At 41.5% G+C, this 14912-nt stretch overlaps 1 protein-coding gene and 1 long non-coding RNA gene across 2 annotated transcripts; both read right to left on the reverse strand.

The window, feature by feature from the left end:
- Window positions 1-797: 797 nt before the first annotated feature.
- Window positions 798-2121, reverse strand: LOC137972086 (uncharacterized). Its single transcript, XR_011117029.1, has 2 exons — window positions 1593-2121; window positions 798-1430 (listed from the first exon to the last, which is right to left on the reverse strand). It is a non-coding gene; the product is annotated as an uncharacterized lncRNA (long non-coding RNA).
- A 629-nt stretch (window positions 2122-2750) lies between these two features.
- On the reverse strand, window positions 2751-6830 carry LOC137972081 (TNF receptor-associated factor 5-like). Its single transcript, XM_068818896.1, has one exon. The coding sequence runs from the start codon at window positions 6643-6645 to the stop codon at window positions 5785-5787; it is 861 nt and encodes a 286-aa protein (XP_068674997.1). The 5' UTR covers window positions 6646-6830; the 3' UTR covers window positions 2751-5784.
- Between the last annotated feature and the right edge of the window lie 8082 nt (window positions 6831-14912).

Consider the following 14912-nt stretch of genomic DNA (forward strand, 5'->3'; position numbering starts at 1 on the left):
TTTCTCTTACTTCAACTTAGTACATTTCAACCGCCAGTTGACAATGCAGAGTTTCTTCTGTCCCGACAAAAGAGTACATTTATCCCTTACACATTTTTTATTACTTTAACTTAATATATCTACTTCAAGTGTAAGTAATAATTATTATATTGAATAATTGAATTTATGGCTGTAATGTCTATGACTTTTATACAAATGAAGTGAATATTTTATTTTAGTATAAATACACAGGTGATTGTACAAAATCGCGCGCTCTCATTGGCTCGCTATCTCGGATTATCAGCCGATAATCACCTCGACGGACAAAATGGCTGCCAGAAGTCGTTTTGCCACTGTAAGTGAAGATGATTTCGCGTTGAAATGTTTTTTTTTTCTCTTTTTTGACATAATCACCTGTGTATTTATACTAAAACAATTATTCAATATGTTTCCAGTTATGTTTCTTGGGTGATAATAATATTAATTTGTAATTACCGTTTTTTGTTGAGCCGCTCAATATTTCTTTGTGATGTAAGTAAATGATAATAATTATTTAGCCTTTTAGTTTTGGAGCATGTTTTCCTCGGAGTTAGGAGGACACGTTTTTTGGAGAAGGAGTTTTTATCTAATATTCTCGGTTTTCACATGACGTCACGACCGCCATGTTGGTGCCCTAAACAAAGAAAAGGCGGCCATGTTGGTGCCCCGAGCAAATCCTCCGGGAATTGAAATCTATTGTTATGCAAACGCTTCCTTTTGTTTTCGTTGAAAAACATGGCTGTTGATCACGTGAGTGAAAACCAGCAATTTTTTTGGAATTTCAACGCTTGGAGTTATGTCTCATGTAAGCGTCCATTTTCTCATTTCTCTTTACTTTTCAATGTTTAGATTTTCTCATTCCTTTGTAGCTCATTTGTAACTTAGACTACATGTATCTATCATTTTTCCTTTACTTTTTATCGAATTGAACTTGAGACCTGCTCAACACCAGTGATTTTAGAAACTGACTAAAGCTGTAATCCAGTACCAGTTTGGTTGAACTTGTGAACTCCGGTACACAAAGGACGCACCGTTTCACTGCTGCACTACGAACGCTTTTTTGCCTTGAAAATGCAGGGAGAGGGGGGTCTAATGCTTTCCAAAACCTGGGTGGGTGGGTTAAAAAACATCTGTCAGGGGGGTGGAGATTTTTTCTGGAGTAACTTAATAGACGGTATTTCAGATGCAGAGACTGTCAACTTTCTATACTTTTGAGCAGTACTGTATAACCACAAAGCAGATCTTTCGGAGTAAAAAAAACTCTACATCCCAAATCCATAAGTAAAAAAAAATCCATTTGCAACCCGAAAATCAAAAATCAAGAATCAAATTTTCCTAGAGACACATGACTCTTTCGGTGGAGAACTGGCTATGTCCTGCTACAATGTACATGACTTGTAGATACTTACAAACTTGATATTTTAAGAAATCCAATCCACCACGATTATGAAAAACAAAAACAAGAAACAAGCAAAAATTACTGGTAAGTCTTTAAAACAGTCTGGAAATGTGCAAATTGTCAAATTCTTTCACTGACTATGAAAGATTTTCCAACAAGAACGTAAACCACTTACCACGTCCACAACCTTTCAAAATTGTAAGAAAGAAAAGGAAACAACAACAATTAAAAGGTGAAAAGATTGAGTACATGAGGGTTTTGTTGTAAGGTCTCAGGAGAACACAGGTTGGGAGGGACTGACATTATTTTCTGATATGGACAATACAACAGTCACAAATACAAATAAACCTACATGTACATGTAACATTTTGTTTTGAGCTAATCACCCCACTTTGAATTTTGTTCATGTCATTCAGGAAGCTGAATGTACAGTAGTACCCCTTGCAGTTTTACGCAGTTAAAGAAGTTTTTCAGGAAGCAGGCATTACCGAAGCACTTGAATGGTCAACTTTATGAAAATAATTATTTATACATTTTGTAAAACATGCATAAGTGTAGCCTGAAATTTCTCTTCCTTTCCTGAGTCACTCAAAAGGAGAGCAGAGGATGCAGAAAAAAGGTCATAAAAATAAAGCTGGTTAATGGATAGACATTGTGAAAAATATTGTATCCATACTCACCGGCTGTACGTATCACAGGAATCCAGAGAAGAACACAAAAATGTGGAAAAAGAAAACAATGATAATTTTTTGCTCACTTACATGTACATGTAAGGGGAACATTCGATCCCACAAAAAAATGGACAAAATGCCCAGGGGGGGGGGGGGGTACTGCCATATATGAGGGTATATAAATCAGAGCGTTTGGGTCTAGAATAGGGTATCATTTTTCACGAAACTGACCAGTTGGTTGAAGATTTTATCTAGACTAAGGAAACCAGGAATTGCTACTCAAAAATATAAAAAAATTAATTCGGCAAGTTTAAATTTTCACAACTCAGCCTCAACAGCGTTGATAGATAATCATCATAAAACGCTATTGGATATTATTAACTGTCAAAAATCGGGATTCAGACAGAAATCCTGTTTTAAGAAAGAAGTAATAATTGTGGTATAAGGTTTTGTTTTGGCTTTGCTTTAGACTGTACTAGTGACCTTAGTTTCTGGAGAACAGCTACTCTAGGATAGGAGTGATTTGGAGAGTTTACTCTAGTATAGGGTAGCAAAATCCAGCTGAAACTAGCTCTGGTATAGGCTAAGGGTTCCAGGGTCCCAGCGGCACATCCCCACCCAGAAACTCCTTAATTCCCCCCCCCCCCCCAACCCTCCGGGGACAAAATGAGGGAAGACTATCCAAAATACTGCATTCAAAATGGAAAATGGCATGACATTAATCATTACTGTACATGATTCATTCAAGTCCACTGTACCATTTTTTAGCTTGGGATTGGGTTCTGTGGTGAAGTTGTAGAGTAAAGAATTACTGTACCATAGCTGAACAAAACTTAGATGTCCACAACATTCAGTCATTTATTTTCCTCATAACCACTTTTAAAAACTAGTGTTTTTCTTGGTGCACATTAAAAACTGGTTCTTCAACGTCATCACCTTGAGGGGTCATGGGAGATTGCAGTGTGCAAGCGTACTTCACTGAAATAGTGTGATCATACTTCAAGGACAGAGGAAAAATAGTAGAATCTTCCTTGCCTTTTAACGACATGAATGAGAATGGTGCAGCCTATGATGAATCAGTAAGACAAGGACCAGGAGAAAGACCAGACAAGTTGTATGGATACTGAAAGTATTAAGAAGGCCCTGCTCATAAGACTTATTGAAATGAAGACCAGTCGGGCCATACATGTACATTCAAGGCCTTCTAACGATAGGTTTGCTTGTCATTACAAGGCCGCTGGTTACCCCCAGTCTGGCTAAGTTACTGCGCATCCGAGGCAGTTTCAACAAGCCTATTTCGAAATTTCAGCAGCCAAGCGAGCTCAGAAAGAAAGCTTCACAGTGAATAATACTTGAATGGAATTGCATAGTCAGTGAATCAACAGGGAACTGCAACATCTGTGATTTGATTTTATGGAGAAATTAAGGCCAGAGGTTATTTTCCTGCCTTGTCTATATATTAGCATTGGAACACCAAATTAGCGCTAGTTCACTGAAAAAGCTTCAAAACAGTCTGAGATGCCACCAAACAACTAAGAATACATCACTGCAACAGGGTAAGTCAATTTTGATCAAGTAACATTTTATGCCCTTTGAAACAAAACCATTGAATTTCCATACAAACGTTTGTAAATACATGTAGCATCTTTGTAATACAACACTGCTAGAAAGTCATGTACGTGTTTGTGTAGTGAGTTGGGCGGCGTGTGGCTACAGACATGTCGCACAATACGATCACCAAGCAAGCCTTCTTGTAAAATTATTATGCTCGACTCCGGATCGAGTGGTCCGGGTTCGGGTCCTGGCTGGGGACATTGTGTTGTGTTCTTGGGCAAGACACTTTACTTTCACGGTGCATCTCTCCACCCAGGCGTATAAATGGATCCCGGCAAAAATGCTGGGGGTAACCCTGGGATGGACTAGCATCCCATCCTGGGGGAGTACAATGTAGAAATACTCCTAGTCGCTTCATGCTATGGAAAGTGGAGATAAGTGCCGGCCTGATGGGCCTTCCTAGGCTCGTAACAGAGACTTTAGAAAAAGTGAGACCGAAAAAATAAATGCTATTTTACAGCTACATGTAGCATTTAGATATTGAACATTTATTATCTAGCAATCTATTTTCCTATAATTTAGCTGCGAGTAAAATAATGAGATAACTGTATCTATTTTGACCCACTTTTCTCACTCATGAACCCCTTTTTTGGCTTCTTTAAGAGTACAGTGGATCCTGAAGTATGATAACCTGGTAAGAACACTGAATCTCACCTGATACATCAAGCTTAAGATGACGTACATGTAGAAGAATCTCAATCAAACTTACATTGTACACTTCCTTCCTTCTTGTTTAATTTTCTAATTAAACTTTACAGCCAACAGCCAGTAAGGAGTAGACCCTCCTGCTCACTGTCTTTTCCTTGAAATGATTGTCTAGCTGATCACTCATAAACTCACATGACTGGCAACCCAATGTTCAAGAATATTCAACCAAATATTGAAAGCAATGTGGCAGAATAAGTGAGGTAAATAAAGCCTAAAGTCAGTTGATGGGAAAGCTCAGCTGTCACACAATTTGATTGGGCTGCCTGTGCTCCTGATTTTGTAGAAAATGGACCAACTCCTGGACTGCCATGAAAAGGCACCATAGTTAATGAAATGCAAAATAAGTTATTGACAGAGCTTGATCAATCTGGTCACTCCAGTAATGTAGCAGCTCTCATAACATGCAATGTGTTTGGCTCACTACCCACGCCAAAAACAAAACAGTAATGCAGCAGCTCTTGTAAGCAGCTGCTCTAGTTTGGTATTGTAAACAGCTTTTATTGTTTAAGTCTTAAGTCATTGCTTCAATTGTTTAGTCTTTTGTTTTTGGCTAGGGTGGAGAGTTAATCACATTATACGTTACGAGAGCTGCTACATAACTCATTTGGTCAGCTGGCTGTTGGCTTATTTTTTCTTTGTTCACTTTGAAAACCCCTGGGCCCAGTTGTTCAAAAGACAGGTTAAACTAACCTCTGGTTAGGCCTAACCGGAGGTTAAATTCCCTAACCATGAGTTTGTTAACTCGCTGTTAAAATTGCGTTGTTCGAAGCGTGGTTAAAGGACAGGTTAGCTAACTTCGGGTTAAGCATGTTTAAACCGCGGTTAGCATCTCATAATAAAGTATTCGTACCATGTTGCCATGGTGAGCAAGATGCGAGCTCTGCAAAATGGCTTCCTCAGCTATCTCATGCAAAGCTCGAAAACAAAATTTTAGCGCTTCAGAAATTGCCGTTTTGAAGGAAAGAGTTGAAGAAAACCTTTCGCTGATACAAAGCAAGTTTACCAACAGCGTCACCAATCAGAAGAAAAATAAAATGTGGAAAAAAATTGTCGATGCTGTAAACGCTGTTTATTCCTGATTTAACCAGATTTTTAACAATTTAACCCTGCTTGCTCGGTGGATTAAATTTAACCCACCGTTTAACCCGAAGTTAGTGTTAACCAATGTTTGAACAACACAACAAACCTGCGATTAAAATTTAACCTCGGCTTAAGGCAATTTAACCCGGGGTTAGCATTTAACCCGCTTTCGAACAACCGCGCCCTGGTCAGTCACAGTACAGCACTAAGACCAATGGGGTACAAAACAAACCCACAACATGTTGTAGTTGTACATTAGTGATATGTTTGTTGCATTGTTTTACCTTTAAAAGTTTAACGACTTACCCCTTTGTGCCAGCTGCAAGCTTGACTATGGTTGCGGTTATCACTAAAGAGTTTATTGCAGAAAGCACATAGTTTGGATTGAGTTCCAGTGCCTCGAACTTCCTTATGCAGTTGACATAAAGGCGCGCTGCGAACAAACCGGTAAAAGCCCATCTCGTCTATAGGTTCCGTCAAACCATTTCCTCTGTTCGGCGTAACTGATCTTGAAATGTTATTTCTCGCAATTGCACTCCACATCTTCGCACGATCCACGTCTCTTTCCTCAAGTTCGATTTCAAAACTTTCTTCTTGCAATTTCACTCGATGCTCTTTCAGTCGAGCGCTCATTTCCCTACGGTTTTGCACAATCATGTGGCGGTTACTTCTCACAAGGCATTTTTGGACGATCTGATGCATTCTTAAATCGATGTATTTGGTTTTGAATCCACATCCTTCGCAATCAACAATACGGAAGTCGCACTGTTTGAGATGAAAAGAAAGGTCCTTTCGTCTGATTTTCTTGCTGCAACCAGTGTTGCTGCAAAGGGTGAATGTCAGTTGGCAATGATGAGCATAGTGATTAGTGAGGTCTCCGAGCACGAAGTCTTTTCCGCACCCTCTAGGGCAATTCATTTTTAAGCTTTCGTAACGTCTCCTCCAGTCTGTATCAATTTCCTCGTCACTTGAACAAAGACCTTGCTTGCAGACAGGACATGTTGGAGCCTTGCGCTTCGTTCTTTTCTGGCAACATTTAGCACACAGTTTGTGAAGGCAAGTCAAAACAGTTGGTTCAAGAAAAACGTTATGGCAGTGGGAACAGATAAATTCGTTCGGTATTTTCTCGACAAAAAGTTCTTGCTTGAATCCCATGATTTAGTACGTAACCTTCGGTGCCCAAACCTTCCACGTGTTACGTCGGATAAGTTCGTGACTTTCAGCAACGCAATGTTTGGTTCAATTTTCTCGTTTCTTTTGGAGATACTTATTGAATAATAGCCCCCCGCTATTGAGCTTTGAGCTATTGTTGTGGGTATCGAACAAAAAATGTAAACTATTTTTATCAGCTGAGTAAAATATTTAAGCGATTAGTCATGTGGCATCGTAATGAATTGTGGGGGCTTAAGCTCGTGGCAAGCTTGGTTGCTTCGCTCCAGTTGTCTCTTCGCCCGTTGCGAAGCACTGGCATAGCATCTTTGACTTTCACTCGTGAACCTCAAACCATCATTACTACCAATGCAAATACAATAAAATACCGACAAATTAACGCAGTTCGTGTGGCATTCTTCCCATTCACCAACTACCGTGTGATTAATTTTTGCGTGACAATCGTTGTGTGACTCGTTCCATGAGCATGTTCTTGTTGGCCTGTGTACAGCCACCAACTCTACGCAAAACAAATCGGAGAGGAGCGTCTGTACAGGGTGCTTACCATTTTTTGCCAAAAAATCCGGAAATTTCGGTTTGAGGTCAAATGGAAAGGCAATTTTCCGGAAAATCTTTTCGGAAATTGTGGACAACCTCCAGGGGTGCTTACCATTTAGCCAAATAATCCGGATGGAATGATCGTTGCATAAAGGTAAGCGATTTTCCGAATTTAATGACCAACCGGATGAGAATGGCGCTTTTAATACCATTTACGACACAGCATTCCATCCCTCATATTTTACTCGATCTTGTGAGAAAGGGCCTGGAAACGGAAGGATTCTCGCAAATGGTAAGAGCATTTCGCGAATTCCGTTCCGAACGGAAAAAGAGGACTACCTATGGAGGTTGTCAACAATTTCCGAAAAACAATTTCCGAAAAGATTTTCCGGAAATTTGCCTTTCCATTTGACCTCAAACCGAAATTTTCGGATTTTTTGGCTGAATGGTAAGCAGCCCAGAGGTAGTCCTCTTTTTTCTTTAAATTCGGAACGAAATTCGCTAAATGCTCTTACCATTTGCGAGAATCCTTCCGTTTCCAGGCCCTTTCTCACAAGATCGAGTTAAATATGAGGGATGGAATCCTGTGTCGTAAATGGTAAGCGCCATTATCATCCGGTTGGTCATTAAATTCGGAAAATCGCTTACCTTTATTCAACGATCATTCCATCCGGATTATTTGGCTAAATGGTAAGCACCCTGTTTACCGTTGATAATCGTGTTCAATACCACGTGATTTTTCCTGGAATGTGTGGAAAATGATTTCATTGGTTTTTACCGATCGATCATTACATCATTGAAACAACGAGTTTTCATTGGCTTTTATTTTTATTTCTCCACATCAACACAGTGAGAACCATGTTTTGGCCGCGCGAAAAATGGGGCGAGACAAGAAGGAAACGAACGATAATATATTAGTTTATTATATTGCTCTGTCTCACAAGGACTGGGAACTACCAAGTTCACGAATTTGATTGGCTGAAATCGATATTGACCGCGGTCTAGATTTTCCCATCTAGACCGGCATCTAGACCGGTACTGTTTTGCGGTGAAAAGATGCAAACTATAATTCAAAAATGAAGGGGTAGTTTCTAAAGAAACTGTGGTGCTGCGTCGGTGGGGAAGTAGTATACAAAAATTTGGTTTATCAACGGAGTTGATAATGTAAATTGACCACCGTACAGAGATTAGAATCTCTGTACGGTGGTCAATTTACATTATCAACTCCGTTGATAAACCAAATTTTTGTATAATTCAAAAATATTGAGTATTTTCTTCTAACAATATTTATTTATGGAAGTGCCAAACAGCATGATGACAAAAGAGAGGATCACGAGCAAAATTTGACAGAATTGAGTTCAGCTCATCGCCAGTCATCGCCGTTCGCAAGCAAAATGTCAGTTAGTACAAACCAGTTACATTAAACGAATTAAATTGTTCTTGTTTTCCATATAATAAACATCTTATTAACCGAGCTTAGTCAGTCTGTATGGGAGAATCTTGACCTCGGTCGTGTGTACAGACCTCGCTGCGTTCGGTCTGTACTCACGACTGTACTCATAAACCATGAAAAGTCTTGTCTACAGCCTACCAGGGAAATTTCTTACATAGGCTTTAATATAGACTCGCGCGATATGACTGTCTCTTTCTGAGAGTAAGGTCTCCAAAATAATTAACGCGTGTACGACTTTGCGTAATTTTAAGAGAGCTTCCATTCACCAGGTAGCTGAGGTAACCGGGCTTCTCGTTGCCGCTTTCCCAGCTGTTCGGTATTTACAATTATTTTATCGATCTGTGGAGGCATGCAAATAAACTCGTGTTTCTTCAGGTGCATCTTATGAGGAGCTCGTTAGCATTACCGACACTGCGTGCTCGGATTTGAGCCTATAACGGCAAGTCGTTTAGAAAGCCTTCCTTTTCTCCATAGAATCGGTCGCTAGTAGCCTGGGATGGGGTGCACGCATGGTGAACACCATACTGGGGGTCATTGGTCTCCCAAAGAAGCTACGTACCATATAAATTATTTGGAATTACTAGCGGTTTTTCTGGCCTTGAAATGCTTTGCCGGTAACAACGCGCGGGTTTGTTTGAAGACAGATAACACGACTGCGGTAGCCTATATCAATAAAATGGGTGGCATGGGCTCGCCCATACTTAATGCCTTGGCAAGGGAAATTTGGTTATGGTGCCTTACACGAAATATTTTCGTTACTGCTGTGCATATTCCTGGCCAGAAAAACATACACGCGGATCGACTATTTTTCTCGGATTTTTAATGACAGGATCGAGTGGAGACTACACCCAACGGTATACCAATGGGCTACCCGGGCTCCTCGTCAATCCGAGAGTAGACCTTTTTGCAACCCGCTTGAATACCAAATGTGACCGATACGTTTCTTGGCATCCTTGCCCTGGAGCTGTGGCCACAGACGCTTTTTCGTTCTCATGGAGTGATTGTTTCTATTACGCTTTTCAACCATTTAGCCTAATCCCAAGAGTATTGGCAAAAGTCCGTCACGATCAAGCTTACATATTGTTGATAGCTCCAGTGTGAACAACACAGGTGTGGTTTCCGACTGTACTAAGTCTTCTGGTGGAACGTCTCTCTCTCGTCATCCTCTTCGCAGAAAGATTCAACTTGCCGCGTGGATTTTTTCTGGCAAGGACTCAAGAAACAAGGCGTTTCAGAAGGGCTTCCCAGATCATCCTCAGGTCATGGACAAGGTACTCACAAGCAGTATAACCGACCTTGGGAAAGATGGATTAGCTGGTGTGATAAAATTCAAGACTGATCCTGTTCAAGCGCCTGTGACTGTGTTTATTGATTTTCTGTTGAACACTTTCCAAGAAGGGAAAGCCTATTGCACAGTTAATACTTATAGATCAGCAGTCTCGACTACAATAAAGTCTATTACAGGACGAGACATAGGTGAAGATCATCTTGTAACAAGACTAATGAAGGGTTTGTTTATTTCTAACCCCCTGTACCACGGTATTCACATACATGGGACGTTGCCATAGTTGCCTCATATTTAAAAACTTTAATACCATTAGAGTTTTTATCTCTCAAGGACTTGAGTTTAAAGATAGTGACTTTAGTTGCACTAGTTTCAGCTCAGAGAAGCCAGACTTTACAGGCCTTACGTACCCCGGGAGCAATTCTGTTAAGGTTATCATTCCAGAAATCAAAAACGACAGGGCTATATGCCCTCGTTCACATCTAATCGAATATGTCGCAAAGACTGAGAAGCTTCGCGTTAATACCCAACAGCTTTTTGTTTCCTATTGTAAACCGCATTAGGACGTGTCTAGCAGTACTTTAGCCAGATGGATAAAAACCGTTTTGGGAAAATCTGGTATTGACACCAACATTTTCAAGGCTCATAGTACAAGATCAGCCGCCACATCTAAGGCCTTTTTCAGTGGGGCTTCTATTAAGGAAATATTAAGTTTAGCCACTTGGTCTAGCGAGAAAACCTTCTCTAAATTTTATAAGAGACAGGTACCAGAATACTCCATGGCTGAAATGATTCTAATTCAATAAATAAATTTCCTTGTTATACAGTTTTGTCACATTGCTTCAAACAACGCATGATGACGTCATAATGCGGAGTAGGGATGGGGAGAATTAAAAATTAGACAAGAGGTAAACTTACCTTGCAGGATAATTGTAATTCTCCGAGTCCATACGGAGCAATTATGACGTCGGTCCCCCCTCTTTCTTTATGGACCCACCCAGAGGACTGTGCCAAAAGTATGTAAATTTCTTCGCTTTGTTTGGTTTCCATCAAAGAAAGAGGACGAATCTGGCTAGCAGTGGTATTGTATACTGGTATCTGATTTACATAACAATACATTCTCGTCCCCAGAGGCCGCGATTCTTTCGGTCAGCACCGAGAATAACGACCTCTGGCCGGTTCCGAAATACGCGCAGTCTCAGTGGGGGTCTATTTTGATAACCGTTGACAGCTACTTATTGTTTCAAATTTCTGAGATTGCGCAGACGAGCCGGAAGTCCGTGATTCGCGGACTTCCTGGTTCGGAACCAGCCAGAGGTCGTTATTCTCGGTGCTGAACGAAAGAATCGCGACCTCTGGAGACGAGAATGATAACAATAAACTTCGAAGAGTGGTCTGCTGCGCATGCGCGATAAGGGATCGCATAATGACGTCATAATTGCTCCCTATGGACTAGGAGAATTACAATTATCCTGCAAGGTAAGTTTACCTCTTGTCTAATTTTCAATTATTTTGACATGAGGGACTGAGAGGTGTCAATCAAAAAATCCGAACCGCGCCAATCAGAGACCCCGTTCGTGGGCGACGGGAGTTTTCAAAATCGAGGGGTTTGTCGGCAAGCCTTTCCTTCTCCTCTCCTCCCCTCCCACCTCCATTTTTTTGCGCCCGCCCTATTCTCGCGCGGCCGAAAAAAGTGTTCGCTCCTCGCCCGCTGGAAATTGTTATTTGCTGCGGTTCGAAGAATACCAGCAAATCGTTGTTTCCACGGTTCGTCGGTTTTTGACAGTTTCTATGGTGACGCAAGTACTATAAGGGCGGGATTTTTCTGAGTCGAGCCATTCTATGCTGACGTTGCCGCCAACTTGCTCTCGTTTCGAGATTTTCTCAAATCAAGTTTTTCCGTTAGCCCAGTTCACAGTACTCAAGTCTTAAAGGCCAATTTGTCTTCCGATTCTGTATTTAGGACTCAACGTTCTCCAGAAATCCAAACAGATGGATCTAGCCGTTCAAGCCGAACTTGACCGGCAGCAGTTCAGCATGCTCGAAAAGCTCTCTTCAGTCATCGACAACAAACTAGACTCAATGAAAAGACGGCTGGACGAGGCCTCCATCACCCAAATGAGCGAATTAAAAAAGATCCGCCTTACGGAACCACGTACATTCAAAAAGAAAGGGCACGAACAACAATTCAAACACAACCAGCAGGTGAAGTCCGTGGTCAGTGAAGCCAAAAACGCCGTCAACAGCGGAAAATAGGACGCATGTATCGCTAAACTGAATGAAGTTATTGAGCTTATTGATCGACGCCAAAAGCTCGTTCTAATAGCAGACAAATCTGAGTATGGCTGGAAAACCGTCGGCGAATACCTAGACAACGAACTCGCCGATAACGACCAGGACGCCAAGAAAATGAAAAAGACAGAAAACGAAGCTCAGAGGAAACTTGCCGAAACGCGCGCATCCAAGGCTGCGAAGGCTCGCTCCTGGCCATTTAAGTTTACGAGAGCAGTCGGAAGTACAGCCATTTCGCCATTACAAAGCTCGTTGGCTTTCCCATCAGGGAATTACACATCCCGTTTTTGGTACTCGATTTACGGCATGTTAACTCCCACCTTTTTAAGTATAAACTCAAATCCGAAGACATAACCACAGCCCAGGATCTACTAGAGGAAGGCTAATATCTGTATACATTCGATATCAAGAGTGCTTATCATCACGTTGAATTTTTTCAAAGCCATCGAACGTACCCAGGATTCCAATGGTCCTATCGGGGTAAAGCGACGTATTTCGTTTTTAGCGTGTTACCGTTTGGTCTGTCCACCGCGCCTTATATATTCACCAAACTCTTGAAACCTCTAATAAGTCATTGGAGGGGTTCAGGTAAGAGAATTTGCATATTTTTGGACGACGGTTTAGGCGGCAATTCTTCCAAAGAGTCCGCTACTGTTGACGCCTAAGCAGTCAAGAAAAATCTTGGCCGATTGGGCTTTGTTCTCAGCGAAAATAAGTGTGCTTGCAATTGGGAACCATCCCTTACCCAAACCTGGTTGGGTCACGTTTTCAATATGTCAGAAAACCGTTTGTATGTAACTGAAAACAGGTTGTCAAAATTAAAGAAATCCTTTTCATTAGTTCTGGAAAGAACTGACAATGTTTCATTCCCGGCCGCATTATATCCATGTCAAAAGCCATTGGTTCGGCCGTTTCAGTATTTGTACACCAGACGCATGTATTTCGCGATAGAAACTAGGCAATCGTGGGACGCCATCGTTCCTTGCTCTTCAAAGGTTAGAGAAGAGCTACAATTCTGGGATAAAAATGTGGGCCAGTTATTGGCAAGAAGCTGTTCGACGAGCCTCATGTTTTTGATTCCGTGGTTTATTCAGATGCATCAGATCACGGCTTTGGCGGTTGCGTAGTTTCCGCAAAACACAATTTGGTCTGTTAGGGACAATGGCAAACTAATGAAAGGGGAAAGAGCTCTACTTGGCGAGAGCTGAAAGCTGTACACATTGTCCATTGGACATAGCTTTAGGGGACATAACGTACAATGGCATACTGACAACCAGAACATCGTTCGTGTTATCGACGGAGGAAGCACGAAACCTGATCTTCAATCATTGGTTGAAGACATTGTCTATTTGTGTGTTGAAAATTACGTTGTGGTTGTCCCGGTGTGGGTACCCCGGGAGCAGAACCTGTTGGCTGATTACCTCAGCAAGCGTACGGACGTTGACGATTGGGGTCATCCTCGGAGACCCGGGGGCAGTTAGTGGGGGTGGGAAAAAGTCTAAACGGGCGAGGAAAAAAATCGGGCGAAGAAAAGTCAAAAACGAAACCTATTTTCGTTTTTGACTTTTCTTCGCCCGATTTTTTTCCTCGCCCATTTAGACTTTTTCCCGCCCCCACTAACTGCCCCTGGGTCTCCGAGGATGGATTGGGGTATGAGTCCAGACATTTTTCTGTGGATCAGCACTCTATGGGGCCCTTTTACAGTTGACAGTTTCGCAACATGATATAACGCCAAATTTCTTTGATTTAATTCCCGCTTCTGGAATCCTGGCTGCGAGGGCGTGGATGCTTTTACCCAAAATTGGCAGGGGGGGGGGGGGGGGGGGAACAACTGGCTGGTACCCCCACCAAGCCAGATAATTAGGGTATGACGCCACCTTAAGCTTTGCAAAAGGGACTTTAATAATACTCCTGTGGAAAGGAGCTTTGTCTTGGTCCTGTGTATGTCCAGATGGGGTTCATTTAGCTAAATGTGTTTTGGACTGGGTTGGAGTCCTCTTCTCTTTAAAAATAACGTTTCGAAGCAAATGAAATTTCCAACTAGCAACTATTTGTTTTACACAGGGGATCGTGTAGCTTCGATTTTTCATTCTCGTTTAAGGCTTAATTTTAGCGCCTTAAATCATGACCTTTTGAAATTGTTCTGCTTCATCTGCTTGTCGTCTATGCGGTCAATTAGTTGAAGATGTCGAACACTATTTTTATTTTGCCCGAGTTTTGCTGCTCTGCGCGAATCACTGTTTTCCTCCGCTGCACACTTGTTGGGAGATAAATAGCTTTTAGCATCTGACAAGAAAAAAAATTGACTTCCTTTTAAATGGAGTTCCTGGTCTTGACTTTCAGATTAATGAAAACTTGTTTTCTTCTGTTCGGTCTTTTATCTCTCACTCAAATCGTTTTTCGTAGTTATGTTTTGTTTGTATGTCTTTTCCGTCCCTGACGATAAATAATTTAATGTAAACTGCGTTAGCTCTCCAGATGAGCACTTTGTGCTCTTAGAGCAAATGCTGTGACCAAATATTGCTAAAAAAAATCAAACCCTTAACTTAGCCGTCTACTGCAGGAGCAAATTGCAGCCCACAGGGGACAAGAAAATGAGGAACCCGCAGGTGGTTGATGAAGGAACCCACAGGTGGTTTTGAACACCAGGCCCTTGAATTTCGTTCACTACACTCACAGGTGGTG

The sequence above is a fragment of the Montipora foliosa genome, chromosome 9 (assembly GCF_036669935.1).
Source record: "Montipora foliosa isolate CH-2021 chromosome 9, ASM3666993v2, whole genome shotgun sequence".
NCBI classification, from domain to species: Eukaryota; Metazoa; Cnidaria; class Anthozoa; order Scleractinia; family Acroporidae; genus Montipora; species Montipora foliosa.